A 19,236-nucleotide genomic window follows, 5' to 3' on the forward strand; every position below is an offset into this window, starting at 1 on the left:
GTATTCCATCCTTTTCTATGCTCTGAAATACCTTTAGTAGTAGTGGTGTTAACTCTTCTCTGAAAGTTTGGTAGAATTCTCCAGTGACGCCATCTGGGTCAGGGCTTTTTTTTGTTGGGGGTTTTTGAATTACCTTTTCAACCTCTTCTTTTGTTATTTGTTATGGTTCTACCTCTGTTTGTGTTGTTAGGTAAGTAGTGAGTTTCTAGAAATTTGTCCATTTCCTCTAGGTTTTCAAATTTGTTAGAGTACAATTTTTCATAGTATTCTATTATGATTCTTTTGATTTCAGTTGGGTCTGTTGTGATATCACCCATCTCATTTCTTATACGGGTTATCTGCTTCCTCTCCTGGTTTTCTTTTGTCAGCTTGGCCAGTGGTTTATCAATTTTGTTGATCTTTTCAAATAACCAGCTTTTGGTCTTGTTATCTCTTTCAGTTGTTTTTCTATTCTGTTTGATTTAATTCTACTCTAATTCTTATTATTTCCTTTCTTCTGTTGCCTGAGGGCTTCTTTTGCTGCTCTCTTTGTGCTTGTTCCAGTGAGGGTTAATTTTTTGATTATGGACCTTTCTTCTTTTTGGATGTGTGCATTTATTGCTATAAACTGACCTCTGAGCACTGCTTTTGCTGTGTCCCAAAGGTTCTGTTAGGATGTGTTTTCATTCTCGTTGGATTCTATGAATTTCTTTATTCCATCCTTAATTTCTTCTGTAACTCAGTAGTTTTTGAGCAAGGTATTGTTCAGCTTCCATGTGTTTGATTTTTTTTCCTTGCTTTTTCTGTTGTTGATTTCTACTTTTATGGCTTTATGATAAGAAAAGATGCTTCGTAATATTTTGATGCTTCGGATTTTGTTAAGGCTTGCTTTATGGCGTAATATGTGGTCTATTCTGGAGAATGTTCCATGTGCGTTGGAAAATAAAGTATACGTGGCTGCTGTTGGGTGAAGTGGTCATTATATGTCTACAAGATCAAGCTGGTTGATTGTAGCATTTAGCTCTTCCATGTCTTTGTTGAGCTTCATTTTGGATGTTCTGTCCTTCACCAAAAGCTGTGTGTTGAAGTCTCCTACTACTTTTGTGGAGTTGTCTGTATCTTTTTTCAGTGGTGTTAGAGTTTGTTTTATGTATTTTGGAGCCCTGTCATTGGGTATGTAAATATTTCTTACATTTATGTCCTCCTGGTGTATGGTTCCTTTGTGGTGGATTTTACTTTAAAGTCTATTTTGTCAGAGATTAATTTTGCCACTCCTGCTCTTTTTTTTTTCCGTATAAATTAAAGGATTTATTATTATCAGCACACACACAAAACCAAAACCAACAGGCATCTGTAACATGCTACTAGAATTAGAGCATCTGGTTTATGAATTACTGGTCTAAGGAATTTCAACAACAAATTCAGAGCTTCCTTTAAAAAAAAATCTGAACTGAGACTGTGCGTTAATTCAAACATTCTACACCCAAAAAAAAAAAAAAAAAAACAACTCTTCATGTGAATTTTAACACTCAAATATAATCATATGTGTAATAAAATATAATCAAAATTTAGAGTGGGGACCATCGCCGGCAATGCAACTTGAGCCAGGATTTTGAGGGTTGAGATTAGGTCTACCAGAAGGATGACTTCAGACAGAAGGAACAGGACTAAGCTGGGATAACTCAACAAATGCCAGGGACAATGAGGAGACTGTTTGTTTGCAGCAGAGTTATGTATTAGAACAACAGGAGTTAAAAAGAAAATATTTTCCGTTTAGATATATATTCCAAAGCACAACCAAATCTTGGCATAGTTGAAACTATAGGTAGTCCCCAACTTACAACGTATTCCATTTACAACGAACTGCACTTACGACCACTTGTTTTTTTTGTACATCTTATTGTTAGTAATATGTACAATTATGTAGCACGTCATTTGCTGATGTTATCATTCTCAGATGTTCAACGTTATGATTTATAAAGATATTGATAATAAAAGTCAGTAATAAAACTAAAACAAAAAAAAACGGTATTCTACTTACATCAGAACCTACTTACGATGGAGTTGTTGGAACAGAACCCCATTCTAAGTCGGGGACTACCTGTATTTTAAAACAGGGTCCAGTCTGAAAATTTCATTTAAATGAGAATTTGAAGATCTAAGACTTGTCTTAGTTTTGATGAGTACATTTCCAGTGTATACCTTTTCATTATGTTCAGGGGTCGCTACCACGTTGTATGGACTTTAAAAATACTGGTTAACATTTTAAAAAGCACAACTACCTCTTATGTATAAGGAACAGTATTAGTTAAAATATTTGATAAGGTAATACCTCCTGAGAATCAAATTGGCTTTCAGTGTTTGCGTATCAAGTATTCATGCGAAAACGGTAAGGACAAAAAAGCAGCTTTCCTCACATTTTTTAGAAAAGTTCTTTTTCAGAGGTTGTTCAGACTTTTCTAGTTTAAATACACAGGTTAACACTGCAGTTAAAGGAAAAACTAAGAAGCTACTAGTTAAGCCGAATGGGAAGAAAACGTAAAAGGACCTGCTATAAACTGCAAAGTAAAATGTGATTCAAAAGAGAATGGTTCTTCCCTAAGCAAAGGCTTGAGTGTGATTACCAACTTGGAGCTCCTGTTTCATCATGAATGTAATTCACCTTGGGGAAAATAGTTTAATATAGCTCTCAAAAAAATAGTTTCTATTTTTCCATCTCAAACAAAACAGAGGTTATGAAGTCCAGCGCCACCAGGCAGCCTTCGTCCTGTCCCACACCGCTGAGAGGGAATCCAAGGCAGAATGGACGTCCAAGATGGTAAACTGGTACTCCTTGTTCACCTCGCCACCATCGTAGTCGTCAATGACATACCTCACCTCTGTCCCACAGCTGTTGATGATCCAGTCATGCCTGTCAAAAGGCAACTCATACCCCGTCCACGAAAGGAGTCTGGCCCTTGGTGAATACTCTTTAGCTTTACCCCCAAACCAAATGAATGACGGACCACAAGGACATTCTGTGGTGTGGAGGGCTTCCCCCTTCAAAATCTCCTTCCAAGCCTGCTCATTATTCTGATTGTGAATTCGAATGATATTATACATATCTTTCTGACTAATATCCTCATCTCTCCACTTCCACCCTTTCCTTAACATTGCATTCCGAAACATCTGCTCTGTCGGGTAAACCCACTTTTTCTGGGAGTCTGCTCTTGGGATGGAGGATTCCTCCCTGGCAGTAGACAGTGGAAAGGGCTGGTCGGGGGCCGGCATCTGATTAGGTGGTGGCATCAGATTGGAAGGATCCAGATTCTCCTTATTCTCAGACGCAGTGGCCTTCATGGGGCACTCCATGTACTCCTACGCACACTCCTGGTGGACAGGCACAGAGTACGTTTTGCTCTCACAGGTGCAGTCTGACGGTTTTGCGCTGAGTGCCCAACCTCTCATTTTCACTTCATGCATTGGACATCTTGAAGGCGGGGATGCTGTCTGATGATCTGAAGCATTTGAGGTCTGAACTGCAACAGCAGGAGTAGGTACAGACAAACCCATGGCTTGAATCACCGCCCTGACTCCAAATGATTCTGGTCACCGCTGTCGCCTCGGTCACAGACGGCGGCCACTCATGCTGCCGTTTTCTTTTCCAAAGGCGGGGCTTCTCCTGCTCTCTTTTGAACGTTGTTTGCTTGATATGTTTTCTTCCATCCTTTGAGTTTTAGTTTGTTTGCGTCTTTAAGTCTACGGTGTGTCTCATAGGCAGCATATAGATTGATCATGTTTTTTAATCCAATCTGCCACTCTCTGTCTCTTTTTTGGTGTATTTATTCCATTTATATTCAGTGTAATTATTGATAGGTATGAGTTTAGTGCTGTCATTTTGATGTCTTTTTTTGTGTGTTGTTCACTGTTTCTTCATTCCACTTAGTTTTCTGTAGTGAGTTTTTTTCTTATGTATTTTCTTTTCACCATTTTCATTGATGTTGATTTTGTGTTTGCTGAGTCTTTATATTTTTCTAGTTTTTTATTTTGACTAGTAGGATTGTTAGTTTCCTTTGTGGTTACCTTAATATTTACCCCTATTTTTCGTAGTTTATACCAGACTTTCATTTCTTTATATCACCTTGACTTCCTCTACGTATGAAAAATCTCTCTATATTTTCTAAGTCCCTCTTTTTTGTTTTAATGTTGTCATTTTTTACATATTGACATCCGTTTCCCTATTTTCAGTGTTTTAGTTTTGATTTCCTTTTGTGACTTCCCTATCTGGGTTGATATCTGGTTGCTTTGTCCTATGTTCTAGTCTTGGGTTGTTATCTGATGTTACTGGTTTTCTAACCAGAGGACTCCCTATAGTATTTCTTGTAATTTTGTTTTGGTTTTTTGCAAGTTCCCTTAACTTCTGTTTATCTGGAAATGCCCTTATTTTGCCATCATATTTAAGAGACAGTTTTGCTGGATATATAATTCTTGGCTGGCAGTTTTTTTCCTTTAAGACTTTCTGTATGTCATCCCATTGCCTTCTTGCCTGCGTGGTTTCTGCTGAGTAGTCCGAGCTCATTCTTATTGACTCCCCTTTGTAGAAGACTCTTTGTTTGTCCTTAGCCACTCTTAAAATTCTCTCTTTATCTTTGGTTTTGTCAAGTCTGATTATAATATGTCTTGGTGATTTTCTTTTAGGATCTTCCTTATGCGGGGTTTGATGCGCATCTTGGATAGATACCTTGTCCTCTTTCACAATATCAGGGAAGTTTTCTTCGAACAAATCTTCGACAATTCTCTGTGTATTTTCTGTTACCCTCCCGTTCTGGTAATCCAGTCACTCGTAGGTTGTTCCTCTTGGTAGAGTCCCACATAATTCTTAGGGTTTCCTTATTTTTTTAATCCTTTTTATCTGATTTTTCCTCAAATAAGTTGGTGTCAAGTGCTTTATCTTCAATCTCACTAATTCTGACTTCCGTTGCCTCAATTCTGCTCCTGTGACTTTCTGTTCAGTTGTCTGACATTTTATTGTTAATCTTCTGGATTTCTGATTGCTATCTCTCTATGGATTCTTGCAGCCTGTTAAGTGTGTCATTATGCTCTTCTCTAATCTTTTTAATTTCTTCTATTGCATGTTCTGCATTTTGCTTAATTTCCTTCCTAATTTCTTGAAGAGTTCTGTGTATTAATCTTTTGTATTCTGCCTCCAGTAATTCCAAGAAAGTTTCCTTCTCTGGGAAATTTCTAGATTCTTTATTTTGGGAGCTTGCTGAAGCCATCATGGATTGCCTCTTTATGTGATTTGATATTGACTCCTGTCTCTGAGCCATCAGTAAGTTATTATATTTATTTATTTTATGTTTGCTTACTGTGTCCTTGCTTCTTATTTTGTTTTGATATGCCCAAATAGGCTGCTCATATGAGCTAGTATGATTATTGGCAGCTTTGAAGCTCTAATGTCCTGTCACCAGGTGGTTAGATCTGTTACTAGGTATGTGAGCTCAGGAGTCTGCCCACTCCTACTGTATGGATTCAGCTCAGGTGCCCAGGTAGATAGCCACCAAGTGTGTGGTGTAGGCTCTCCCTTACAGTCTAGAGAGGCATGGGTGATTGGTGTAGGCACAGGCATCTGGCTGCAGCAGGGGGACTCACTCTGAGCAAGGCAGGGGGCTGATGGCCACCCCCGACAGTCTAGGAGGAAGGAATGTCCCTATTCCCTAGAGCGCATAGGTGGGTTGGTTTTGCAGCCGGACTATGAGTACCTAATGCTGTTGGCTGTAATGACTGGGGGGCACCTCTTATTCATGGGACCTATTGCAGGTGGCTAGGTGGCGTGGGTGGAGGCATCAGTCCTCAGGCCCCTGATGTGGGTAGGTCAAGACCGTGCTTAATGGGAAGAGCAGTGTCAAATGTCAAGAACCTGCCACTTCACAGCTGAAACAGTTAGAGTTCAGGTATATACCCTGTTGTACTACGGTAATGAGAGCCTACGCTGTTGAAATGGGCCCACACAAGGGGGAAAGGCAGTCAAAGTCCATGGACCTCTTATGCCTGTGCCTAGGCAAAGGATCTGTGTCTACCCTGGGTTCTTGCCTTAGGGGAGCCTGCAGTTTATTTTTACCCATGCTTGTTAATTTGTTCACTCTCCAAAGCAAGGAAAGTGGCTCCAGGCGTGTGATGGATCCTACATCCAGCCCAGGTGACTTGGCAGTTGCTGAAACTGGTCCAGGACCTAGTGCAGAGCAGGAAGTAGGGAGGTAAATGGGAGAGAGGTTCTTCCCTAAGGGGGGTGTTTTTGATCCGCACGGTAAGCCGTATGCAATTACTCATCTTTCTCCGATGAGGGCTGCTTCTCACTGTTTCTGGGTGGCTGTGTAGACTGTCTGGCTCTGGGTCTCTCCCGGTGCAGAAAACGCGCCTCCCTAGGACTGCCATTTGCCTGCCTCACCACTCACCCCCAAGCTGCTCAGGCCTGAAGGGCTCAGGCTCTTGCCGGGTCAGATCTGGCAACTCCTCGTTGCTTCTGAACCGTCTCTCCCTCCCCATGCCACTCAGTCCAGTTCCTCAACTCTACCTTTGAATGTCAGGGCTCCCAGATTGCCATATATAATCAAATCACTTGTTTTTTTGGGTCTTTGTTGTAAGGGGGTCCACTGGAAGCATCTGACTACTCTGCCATTTTGGCCCCATCTCCCTCCACTCCCTTTTTTTTTTTTTAATGTACTTTAGATGAAAGTTTACAGAGCAAACTAGTTTCTCATTAAACAATTAATACACTTATTGTTTTGTGACATTGGTTGCCAACCCCATGACCTGTCAACACTCTCCCCTTCTCGACTTTTGGTTCCCAGTACCAGCTTTTCTGCCCCCTCCTGCCTTTTTGTTCTTGCCCCTGGCCTCGTGTGCCCATTTAGTCTCATTTTGTTTTATGGATCTGTCTGATCTTTGGCTGAATGGTAAACCTCAGGAGTGACTTCAGTACTGAGCTATAATCGTGTCCCTCCCCACTCCCATTTTTATGTCTATTAGCATCATAAAATAAACTATGAAGATTTGTTATTGTTGTTAGGTGCCATCAAGTCGTTTCCGACTCATAGCGACCATAGTACAACAGAAAGAAACAGTGTCCGGTCCTGCATCATCCTCACAATCATTGCTATGTTTGAGCCTGTGTCAATCCATCTCTTTGATTTAGCTCTCATACAATAGTAACTCCTCACACACACACACACAGACACACACACACACTGCCTGTCTCTATTTTCCTCCCTGTTTTCTCTCTATTTCTCTTTCCAATATATTTAAATCACCTTCTCTGGTTAAATCAATATTCTGAAATTACATTATGACAGTTTATTATTCACAATATTTAACATTGTATAATTATACTTCGGATCCCTGGGTGACACAAAGGGTTAAGCCTTCAACTGCTAGTCAAAAGGTTGGTGGTTCCAACCCATCCAGCAGCATCTCTGGATACAGGCCTAGCAGTGTGCTTCAGGACGGTCACAGCCTTAAAAACCCTATGAAACAGTTCTACTTTGCACACATGGGCCCACTATGAGGCAGAGTTGATCGACACAGCAACCACCACCACCAATTATACTGCCTGTTTTAGTACAACAATTATTTTTTCCTGAAGTTAATAATTGTCTCAGTTTTTCATCTGTATCCATTACTAATTCATCTGCAAATTTTTCACTTCTTGTTAGTTGCCTTCCAGTCGACTCACAGCAACCTTATTTATAACAGAATGAAACATTGCCCGGTCCTGTGCCATCCTGACAGTCTTTGGTATGTGTAAGCCCCTTTTTGCAGCTACCTTGTCAATCCATTCCATGGAGGTTTCCCTCATTTTCAGAGATCCTCTACTCTACTGAAAAACACATCCTTTTCTAATGATTGGCCTTTTCTGATGAAGTGGTAAAGGAGCATTCTGGCAGTACTTCCTCCAAGACAGATTTGTTTATTCTTTTGACAGTCCATGGTGTATTCAGTATTCTTTGTCAGAACCACAATTCAAATGCATCAGTTTGCCTTCAGTCTTCCGTTTTCATTGTCCAACTTTCACATGCATATGAGGTAATTGAAAAGACCATGGCTTGGGTCAGGTGCACCTTAGTCAACAAATTGACATCTTCGCTTTTTTACACTTTAGTCTTTTTTAGCAGATTTCCCAATGCGATATATTGTTTGATTTCTTGACTGTTGCTTTCATGAGCATTGGTTGTTGATCCATGTAAAATGAAATCCTTGACAACTTCACTTTCTTCACCGTTTATCATGACGTTGCTTATTGGGCCAGTTGTGAGGATTTTTGTTTTCTTTATGTTGAGGTGTAATCCATATTGAAGGTTGTAGTCTTTGACCTTCATTAGTAAGTGTTTCATGTCGTCTTCATTTTTGGCAACCAAGGTTGTATTATCTGCTTATCATAGGTTGTTAATGAGACTTCCTCCAGTCATGACTCAACGTTCTTATATCATCCAGCTTTTTGTATTATTTGTTCATCCGAGATTCAGGGCATACAATTTGTATAAGTAAGTTGAAATGATAAAATCCTTGCAGATCTTTTCCATTTTTAAACTACCCGGTATCCTCTTGTTCTGTTCAAATGTCTGCCTCTTGATCCATGTACAGATTCCACATAGCACAATTAAGTTTTCTGGAATTCCCATTCTTGGTAATGTTATCTATAATTTGTTATGATCCACGTACTCGAATACCTTTGCATAGTCTATGAAACACAGGTACACGTCTTTCTGATATTCTCTGCATTCAGCCAAGATCTTCTGACAATGATATCCTTTGTTCCATGTCCTCTTCTGAATCAGCGTAAACTTCTGGCAGTTCCCTGTAGATGTATGGCTGTAGCCATTTTTGAATTATCTTCAGCAAAATTATGCTAGCATGTGATATTAATGATCCATAATTTCCTCATTCTCTTTGATCAACTCTCTTTGGAATGGGCATGTATATGGATCTCTTCCAGTTGGATGCCCAGGTAGCTCTTCTGTATTCTTCTTAATGTGCTCAAGCATCATTCCCTTAGAGTTCTCCATCCTCACACTCCAAAATGAACTGCTTGCTCTCTAGGTGTGCTAAACTGAAGAACCAAACCCATTGCTGTGCAGTCGATTCCGACTCACAGCAACCCTATCCAATAAAGTAGACCTGCCCCGTAGGGTTTCCAGGGAGTGGCTGGTGTATTCGAACTGCCGACCTTTGGGTTAGCAGCTGAGCTTTTGAACCTAGGCATGCTACACAACTGTTATTCTGACACTTCCCTTACCTATCATTCTAGGAATTGCCTTGACCTTGCTCCTGTGTAGGAAGTCTTTTTTCCTGGATCCCTTTGTAAATATTTATTAGTTTATCCCTTGTTTTGGTGGAGCACATACTCTAATAAATTCTTAAGAAACAATGAATGGAGGTAGAGGGTAAGAGTGAGGTGGTAGTCTTTGAAAATTTTGCATATCTGAAAATGTCTTTATTCCACCCTCAAATTTAATATTAGTTTAGCCGAATATAGAATTCTAGGCTGGAAATAATTTTTCCTGCAAAAAGTCCAGGTTTGTTGCTAAGTTTGAAGCCATTCTCATTTTTGATCTTCTCTGTTTAACGTGTCCCCACCCTACCCCACAAAAGGTTTTCAAATTTTCTATTTATTTCCTATGCTTCTGAAATGTCAGAATTTTTATGCCTTGATGTAGGTCTGTTTTCATTCATGGTTTGTGTACTCAGTAGGATTTTAAATCTAAAATCTCCTATTTTTCAGTTCCGGAAATTTCTCCCAGACTATCTGTTTGATATTTTCCCTTGCTATATTTTCTGTTTCTTTTTCTAAAAGTCCTTCTAGAGTGTTCGACCTCCTGGACTAATTATCTGTTTTTTTCCCCCTTTTCTCTTTCTTTTCTAACTCTTTAACCACTATAGAATAGTGATTAAGAGATTGAGATATATAGAGACAAACTTCTCGAGTTGAAATTCTGGCTCTGCCACTTACCTACTTTGTGGTCTTGGACAAGTTAATTAACCTCTGTGCTCCAATATCTTCATGTGTAAAATGAGTTTAATAATAGTGTTTACGTCTTAGGATTGTTTTTAGGATTAAATATGTTAATTGGGTGAAGTGTTTAGAATAGTGCCTGACAGTTGGAAAGCACTTTAAAAAATGTTAGATACTGTGATTTTTAAAATTATCATTGTTATCATTATTGTCTTTTTTTTTTTCCTGAGAGATTTAATTAACTTGATCTTCCAGCCCTTCTAGTCAGTTTTTTGTTTGTTTGTTTCCAATCTGCTATTACATTTTTCATTTCTACAGACTCTTCATTTTTTTCTGATAGTTCCTTTTACTGAACTATTATTCTTTTATGGATATACTCTCATATATAATAGATATTTTTATTGTTATGATGTTTTCATCTATTTCAGGCATTGGTTCAATCCTGCTCATTTGTCTTGGTCTTTGAATTCCATGTTAGAAGTTGTTCTTAAATATCTGATGTTTCTTGTCTGTCCATTCATATTTAAGAGTAAGACACTGAAAAACTTATTGGTATAGCCATGTGTTTAGGCATATTTGTAAACTGGTAGGTTTACTGTTAATTGATCTAATGGTATCTCTCTAAAGGTCTTTTCTCTTTATTTTGTCAATTTTCCCAGGAGGGAATCCTCCAATCTCTCAGTCTCCTGTCTGTTCTGTATACGATGGCTTCTGGCCTTCTAAGAGCCTAGCGGTGGGAGCTGGCTGTATATGTGTATGTGTAAGAGGAGCGGGAGTCATCTCACCCTTCTGTATGAAAACTTTCAGTAAATTACCCTGTTTTCAATATGATGCCCACCCGTGACCTCTGCAGTGCTCCTACAACCAAAGCTTGTCTGATTTGACCTCTCCATTTCTCCTGCACAGTGGGGGAGGAGTAGTATCCTGGCTCTTAGGGGAAAGTAAGGGATCTAGGGGTAGCTTATCATTCCTTTTAAATATTTTCAACAGTCCCTCTATTTCTGGGCAAGACTATTGCACCTTGCTTGCTGAAATTACTGGTTTGTTTTGCAAGTATAACTATTGTTAGGATTTTTTAAAGCCACCTTGTAGAAACTGATTTGCTTTGGTTAGGTCTCCTTATTCTTTTCTGTATGTCTCATGGAAGGAATAATAATCAGAAACGCAAAAAGTGTCTATGTTTTGAACGATAAAGTTTTTTGCATCATTTTTGGACTACACACAAGCTGAAGTTCCAATAGTAGGGAAATGAAAAACTGAATTTTGATTAAGCCATATAATATTATACAACCATTGAAAATCTTAGTTTTGAAAAATGATTAAATGTGGAAATCCTCACAATATACTAAGTTAGAATGCAGAATACAAATAAAATGCTATCATGTGCACAATAAGCAATAATCATTTCTGTAAAATAATTATATGCGTGCATACATAGAAATTTGTCGTGTATGTGAGTGTATGTGAGAATGGAGAGAAATACTCTAATGTGTTCAGAGTGATTATTCCTGGGTGGTAGATTAATGGGTGATTGTTTTCTTTTTTATTTGTTTCTGTACCTTACAGTTTTCTATGGTGAGCATTTACTACTTGTAAAACTAATAGTAATAGTTTTTATAAGGGTAGTTTGGTACTATTTTTATAGGTTAAAAAGGTATAGTAGAAAAATGGTTAAAATTTTTATAGGTAGCATATGTAAGATAAAATTTGTGTTGATTTTGAAAAATCTATCACTCATATAGATTGTGAGATAAACTACAAGTTGAACATTTTGCACTAAATTAATATTAAATGGAAAACATGGATGTAATTAGTCCTGAGAAGTAATTGCAACTTAAAAAAAAAATTAGCACTTGAAACATAAGGAACCCAAAAAGAGCTGTGGTATTAATTTTCTTAAGAATAACAGAAAATAGATCCACTCAGAACGGTGATGTCACTAGGGTTGGTGTCACCTAGTGCGGTAACTCGTGGTGTCCCTCCCCACAGGCTTCCTCCCGTACCATCCCATACAGTATCCTTAGTAATGTTTTTTGTATTAATGTTACTCATAAATTGTACTTACCGTATATCACTTCTTCTTTTCCTTTAATTACTGCTTCATTCTCAAAAAAGTTATTGATATAGATTCACAAATAACTAATTACCACAATATTGTAGCTAAAACACAAATTTGATAAAATCAGCGACTATAAAAACACTGGCAGCAACGAAAACAACAGCGTGTGCTTGTAGTGAGTGCATGCAGAGGAAACCATGTGGTTCAAAGCATCATTGTAAATGGATAATAATGACAGCTCTGACTGGAGCACTTTAGAAGGTTCAAAAAGTAAAAGTATAAAGTTCTAGCTTTGTAGTTATATTGATGCATGTGAGCTGGGCCTACAAAAAATGTTTATGTTGTTATAAATAACTATAGGGATATTTTTGTAGACAATCATTTTAGTGTCACCCCCTCTGACAGTGACCTAGGCACCTCGTGACAGCGCTGACTGAGAGATTGCTCCTGGAAGTTTGTTTGGTTCAGTTCAACAAGAATCTGTCTAGTATCTTTGTACTTGTTATTGTGCTAGGTTTATAAGAAGTAAAAAGAAAAAAAAAATTATTATTACTATATAATCCCTAACTCAAGAAACTTGCCATTCTTGATGAGAAAATGAGATTACCCACTGCCATTGAGTCGCTTTGACTCATAGCAACCCCACAGGGTTTCCAAAGCTGTAAATCTGTACAGAAGCCAACTGCCACTTCTTTCTCCCGTGGAGTCGCTGGTGGTTTCAAACCACCAACCTTTCAGTTAGGAGTCAAGTGCTTTAATCTCTGCACCACCAGGGCTCCTTTAGATGAGATTAGAGATCATGAAATATAGATGACTATAAAGCTGTATATGATGAAATACCAAAATTTTTAGCACAGATGAAAGTGAAATGGAAATTCAGAGACGAGAGAACTATATAGAAATATAGACTGTGAGGATCATCTAGTCCGCTTTTATACTCCCCTTTTTACTGTACCATAGGTTTTATATATACATATGAAAAATGAAGCAGGATTAAATTATGGATCCTTGAATCCTTCGTATACCTGAATCTCTTAATATTACCATATTTCTATGCAAATAACACTCACCTTCTATGTCTGTTTGTCAACTGTACCCTCCCCCCATGAGATATTTTCATAAGTACCGCTATGCCAATTTTTTTACATTTTGCTGTTAAAAAAAGTAGCATAGCATACTTACGAAAATATCTCACTGAGGGAGGGCACAGTTGGCAAACGAACGTAGAGGATGTGCATTATTGGCATAAAAATAAGTAGTGCTCTTTCTACTGTCTTAGGACTATCTACTATCTACTAATCTTAGGACTATCTTAGCTATAATTCTGAAAATTTATTAATTATATGTGGATGGTATATTTACATGAAAAGTATTTATAGTAACATATCCTAATATTTACATATGCTTACATGTATTTCTATAGAATTTCAATTAATTATATATAAAATTATCTTGTCTGCATCAGTTTTGACCTTATCAGAGAGCCATCCCTGACTACCCGAACTAAAATAAAGCCTCTGCCTTCTTTCCTTGCTCTATTTTTCTGCTATTGTTACCATGTGACTTATTTATTTTGCTAGTTTATTATTTTGCTCCTCCAACTAGAATGAAAGCTTATTATAGAGACCATATTGCCTGGTGGTTAAGAACACATACTCTGGAGTCAGATTGCCCAGGTTCAAATCCCTGCTCCATCATTACTAGCTCTGGCCATGTGTACACTTAATCACTTAATCTATCTATGTTTCAGTTCCCCACTACGTAAAAAAAGGGATAGTAATACCACCTACCTCATAAGACTATTATGAGGACTGAATCAATATATCTAAATCACTTAGAATAGTACCTACAATAGAGTTAGTCCTATAGATGTGTGCTCATGTTATTGTTACTAAGTGTCATGAGAGTAGGGACTTTTTTCACTCTTATATCCCCCAAACCTAGACTAGGACTTGGCACATAGAGGGACTCAATAAATTATACTTTGCAATGTAACAGATACTTCAGTCTTATAAAAATAATAAGAACCCCTACTGTATACCACATATAAAAATTAGCTCAAAATGGATCAAAGACCTAAATGTAAGAGCTAAAACTATAAAACTCATAGAAGGCAACATGGGTGTAAATCTTTGTTGCCTTGGATTAAGCAATGGTTTCTTAAATATGATGCCAAAAGCACAAGCAATAAAAGAAAAAATAAATAAATTCAACTTCATCAAAATTAAAAATTGTGTAGCAAAGGACACTGCCAAGAAAGTGAAAAGACAACCTATACAATGAGAGAAAGTATTTGCAAATCATGTATCTGATAAGCGTCCAGTATCCAGAATACATAAAGAGATCTTACAACTCAAGAACAAAAAGATGAACAACCTAATTTTTAAAAATGGGCAAAGGAATTCAATCGGCATTGCTCCAGAGAGGATCTACAAATGGCCAACAAGCACGTGGGAAGATGCTCAACATCATTAGTCATTAGGGAAATGCACTGTGAGATTACTTCACACCCACTAAGGTGGCGCAAATGGTTTGTGCTCATCTGCTAACCTAAAGGTTGGCAGTTCGAACCCACCCACCAGTACCACAGAAGAAAAGGCCTTGGAATCTGCTTTCATTAAACTTATAGCCAAGAAAGCCCTATGGAGCAGTTCTACTGTGTAACATATAGGGTCACCATGAGTTGAAATTGACTCAACAGCAACTGACAACATCAACAAGGAAGCTATAAAAACAAATAGTGAACGTTGGTGAGCATGTGGAGAAATTGAAACCCTGTTATGAGTCGAAATCAACTCAACAGCAATGGGTTTGATTTTTTTCCTGCCATTACTGGTAGGAATGTAAAAATGGTATAGCCACTATGGAAAACAGTCTAGCAGTTCCTCAGAAAGTTTCTATAGTGTTAACATACATCAAAAACAAAACAAACCAGTTTCTGTCAATTTGATTCTGACTCATGGTGACCCCCGTGTATGTCAGAATAGAACTGTATTCCATAGGGTTTTCAGTCGATTTTTCAAAAGTAGATCACCAGCCTTTCTTCTGAGGTGCACCTAGGTGGACTTGAACCACCAACATTTCACTTACCAGCCAGGTGCTTAACGGTTTGTGTCACCCAGGGACTCCATAGAATTACTGTGATACAGTAATTCCACTCCTAGGTATATACTCAAGAGAATTGAAAACATGTTCACACAAAAACTTACATACAATGTTCATAGCAGCATTATACCATATTACATATGATATAATATCTATTATATATTTTGGCCATCATATATTTTGGCTGTATCATAATAGCTAAAAAAGTGGAAACAACCCAAATGTCTATCATCTGATGAATAGATAAACAAAATATGACATATCCATACAATGGAATATTATGCAGCCATAAAAAGAAATAAAGTACTGATACATACTATAACATGGATGAACTTTGAAAGCATTATGCTAAATGAAAGAAGCCAGTCACGAAAGTCCACAAATTATATGATTCTATTTATATGAAATGTTCAAAATACACAAATCAACAGAGAAAGAAGGTAGATTAGTGGCTACCAGGGACTATGAGGAAGGGGGAATGAGGAGTCACTGCTTAGTGGGCATGTGGTTTCTTTTTGGGTGTTGAAAATATTCTGGAATTAGATAGTAGTGGTGCAGTGGTTAAGCATTTGGTTGCTAACCAAAAGGTCGGCAGTTCGAATCCACCAGCTGCTCTTTGGAAACCCTGTGGGCCCGTTCTGCTTTGTCCTATAGGGTCGCTATGAGTCAGAATCAACTCGAAGGCAATGGGTTTATTTTTGGTTTGATGGTTTACATAACTCTGAATGTTCTAAAAACCACTAATGGTATAACTTAAAATGGTGAATTTTATGTAATATGAATTTTATCTCAATAAAAAAATATATAACAAAACATAATCATTAAATGGACATTAATTGTTAAAGTAAGGAGCCCTGGTTGCATAATGGTTAAGTTCTCGGCTACTAACTGAAAGCTTGGCAGTTCGAATCTACCAACCACTCCGCGTGAGAAAAGATCTGGTGATCTGCCACTAAAGATTACAACCTAAGAAACCCTATGGGGCAGTTCTACTCTGTCCTATAGGGTCACTTATGAGTCGGAATTGACTTGACAGCACACAACAACCACCACTGTTAAATTGTACTTTCTTTACATCTTTTGAAATTTTCATCTCTAACTTTAGGAAATGATTATTTGCTTTATCAGTACTAAAAATAGGACCATTATCATTTGCATCACATATAAAAAAAAATCTTTTAATGGTGAATTTCTACTATTGGAGTAGATACATATTCACTTAAAGAGGAAAATGCTTACCTATTTTTTATCTCATCTTATTTAGAAAGTCTTTAATATTTTATTTTATAAAAGGTCTCTAATATTTTAATTTAGAACTATTTCTTTAATACTAAACGTCTCAATGTAAGAAAATTTCTGTTGAAAATTGGCATATTTTAAATAATAGGACATGTTCTTGTTAGATGCTGTTGAATCAATTGCAACTCATAGCGATCCTGTGTACAACAGAATGAAATACTGCCTGGTTCTTTGCCATCTTCATAATCACTGTTATGCTTGAGCCCACTGTTGGAGCCACTGTGTCAGTCCATCTCGTTGAGGGTCTTCAACTTTTTTGCTGACCTTCTGGTTTACCAAGCATGATGTCCTTCTCTAGGGACTGGTCCCTCATGATAACACGTCCAAAGTATGGGAGACATAGTCTTGCCATCCTTTCTTCTAAGGAACATTTTGGCTATACTTCTTCCAAGACAGACTTGGTCGTTCTTCTGGCAGTCCAGGTGTATTCAGTATTCTTTGCTAACACCATAATTCAAAGACATCAATTCTTCTTCGATCTTCCTTATTCATTGTCCAGCTTTCCCATGCATTTGAGGTGATTGAAAACACCATGTCTTGCACATCAGGCATACCTTAGTCCTTAAAGACATCTTTGCTTTTTAACATTTTAAAAAGGGCTTTTGCAGCAGATTTGCCCAATGCAATGCATTATTTGATTTCTTGACTGCTGCGTCAATAGGTATTGATTGTGGATCCAAGTAAAATTTGAAATCCTTGACAACTTCAGTAGGAGATAGTTTGTTATAAATTTAAAATATATACATTCCATGTCTATTGTAAAAATTAATTTTTTTAATATTCTTGTTGCATTTATTGTTGAGGTGCTACTTGCCATAACTATTAGTAGATGTCCCTGAGATTGAAAAAAAGTTAATCCAAATATTTTACATTAAATATTGCCTAATATTGACAATACAAAATGTGTTAAGACAATTAATTTGACCAACTTTTGGTAATCTAACATTTACTGAAAGCTTAAAATGTGGCACACGCCATTCTCTCCATTTTACATTTTAATTCATTTATTCCTTTCTGTAACCCAGTGAAGTGTGTACTATTATCTCCATTTTTCAGATGATAAAATAGAGACATAGAGAGATCAAGGTAACACAGATAAACAGTTACTAGTGCAAAGTCGAGATCTGAAACCAGACAATCTGGTTGTGGAATTCAAGCCTGTAACACCGTGCTATATCACACTCTGCGGACTCACAAATATTTATTTGCATTGGAAGAAGAAGTTACTTATGTGTCATAAGATACTAATGCTTCGCTAGGGATGATGGATCCAGAACTTAAATGATATAATTAGTTCCTACTAATACTGACATAAATTATAGTATGAATTCCCTTTGAGGTCTTTTAGGAGGTAACTACAATTTATGATAGTTAATGTATTTTCCAATACATTTCCAATGCAAGTTGACATGACTCTAAGCATAAGTAAATTTTATCTTGAAAAGTAAAAGTTGCAAGTTAGACTAATTTATAACATAGGATAAGATTACATTACATTTACAAATCCAGTGTCCCATATTATCTTTATGATTCTGGCTAATCAAAGTTAAAACAAAATTATTGCATGCGCTTTGCTTCTCCAAGAAATTTATGTACTTTTTTTGTGCATTATTTCTAAAGTACCCCTTCAGAAAAATGTTTTTATGTTTTTTTTACTCTGTGGATAAGCCTTCCAAAAAAGAAAAAGTAAGATTAGAATTCAGTGTCTCTTCATTTAATCAGAGATTTGAAATTCTATTTTCATTGTTAAAGAAGAGACATTAGCTTGCAGGTGCAAACTAACATTTGATACGGGCAAAATAAATGTCTTTATTCTTAGTTGTTACTTCACCCATTATTTCGGTGAATGAGTTTTTTGAATTCTAGAATTACAAACCAGTAAACAGATTGTGCACATGCTTTATTTTTACCTTGTGGCAAACATAACAATAATTACATGTAATACGTAAATGCTAATTCCAGACCGTGCCTTAAGTGTATAAGTAAAAAACAAAATGAAAATAGCTTCTCATTGGAATAACAGTTGATTTTTGTGAAGATAGAGTAGAAATTTGAATATTTTCTTTAAATTCTTATTCAGTACTAACTCCATATTAAATAATAAACCCTTTTATATTAGAAATGTTATGTCGTAACTTTGTTTCCATCAGTTTTTAAGGCATCAGTTTTTAATAAATTGGAAAGTTCTAATATTGCTAACGTTATGATTTAAGAAAATTGTCAAATTTTTTTACCATAGATACTCAATAATGTTTCATTCTTTTTTCTCAGGAACTTCCTGCACCATTTCTTGATGATAATTGTAAAAAAGAATTTGATGAGGACACATGTAATCATAAAACACCAGAACCTAATATTGAGATGAAAATAGCTTGGCGTTACCAGTTATTACCCAAGATGGAGGCAAGTCAACATAGAAACTATTTCTAAAATTTGCAAATGTATTTTTTTTTTTTTCATTTCATCAGATCTCTTGTGGCATACCTGTTATATAAAATATATATTGTTTATTTAGACAATAGATGAGTGGTAACTTTGGTGAAGGGTAAGACAGTACACAATACTGGGGAAGCCAGAACAACTTGTACAAGGCAAGATCATGGAAGCTCCATAGACACATCCAAATTCCCTGAGGGACCGAGTTGCTGGGCGGAGGGCTGTGGGGACCATGGTCTCAGGGAACATCTAGCTCAGTTGGCATAACGCAGTTTATAAAGAAAATGTTCTACATTCTACCTTGGTGAGTAGCGTCTGGGGTCTTAAAAGCCTGTGAGCAGCCATCTAAGATACTCCACTGGTCTCACCC

The 19,236-nt window shown here is 37.2% G+C and overlaps 1 protein-coding gene and 1 pseudogene across 4 annotated transcripts in view; one reads left to right on the forward strand and one right to left on the reverse strand.

Annotated features, from left to right (window-relative positions):
- The window catches only part of ELP4 (elongator acetyltransferase complex subunit 4), a 276,959-nt gene that overhangs the window by 64,069 nt on the left and 193,654 nt on the right, over nt 1-19,236 (forward strand). For all 4 annotated transcript variants that reach the window (XM_004369749.1, XM_023737996.1, XM_023737989.1 and 1 more), the window contains exon 4: nt 18,702-18,833. In XM_004369749.1, the coding sequence (XP_004369806.1) occupies nt 18,702-18,833 (132 nt within the window). The remainder of the gene's footprint in view (nt 1-18,701; nt 18,834-19,236) is intronic.
- Nucleotides 2,372-3,658, reverse strand: LOC101354552 (cytochrome c-type heme lyase pseudogene; annotated as a pseudogene).

This window comes from Trichechus manatus, unplaced genomic scaffold (genome assembly GCF_000243295.1).
Source record: "Trichechus manatus latirostris isolate Lorelei unplaced genomic scaffold, TriManLat1.0 scaffold00006, whole genome shotgun sequence".
Lineage (NCBI taxonomy): Eukaryota > Metazoa > Chordata > Mammalia > Sirenia > Trichechidae > Trichechus > Trichechus manatus.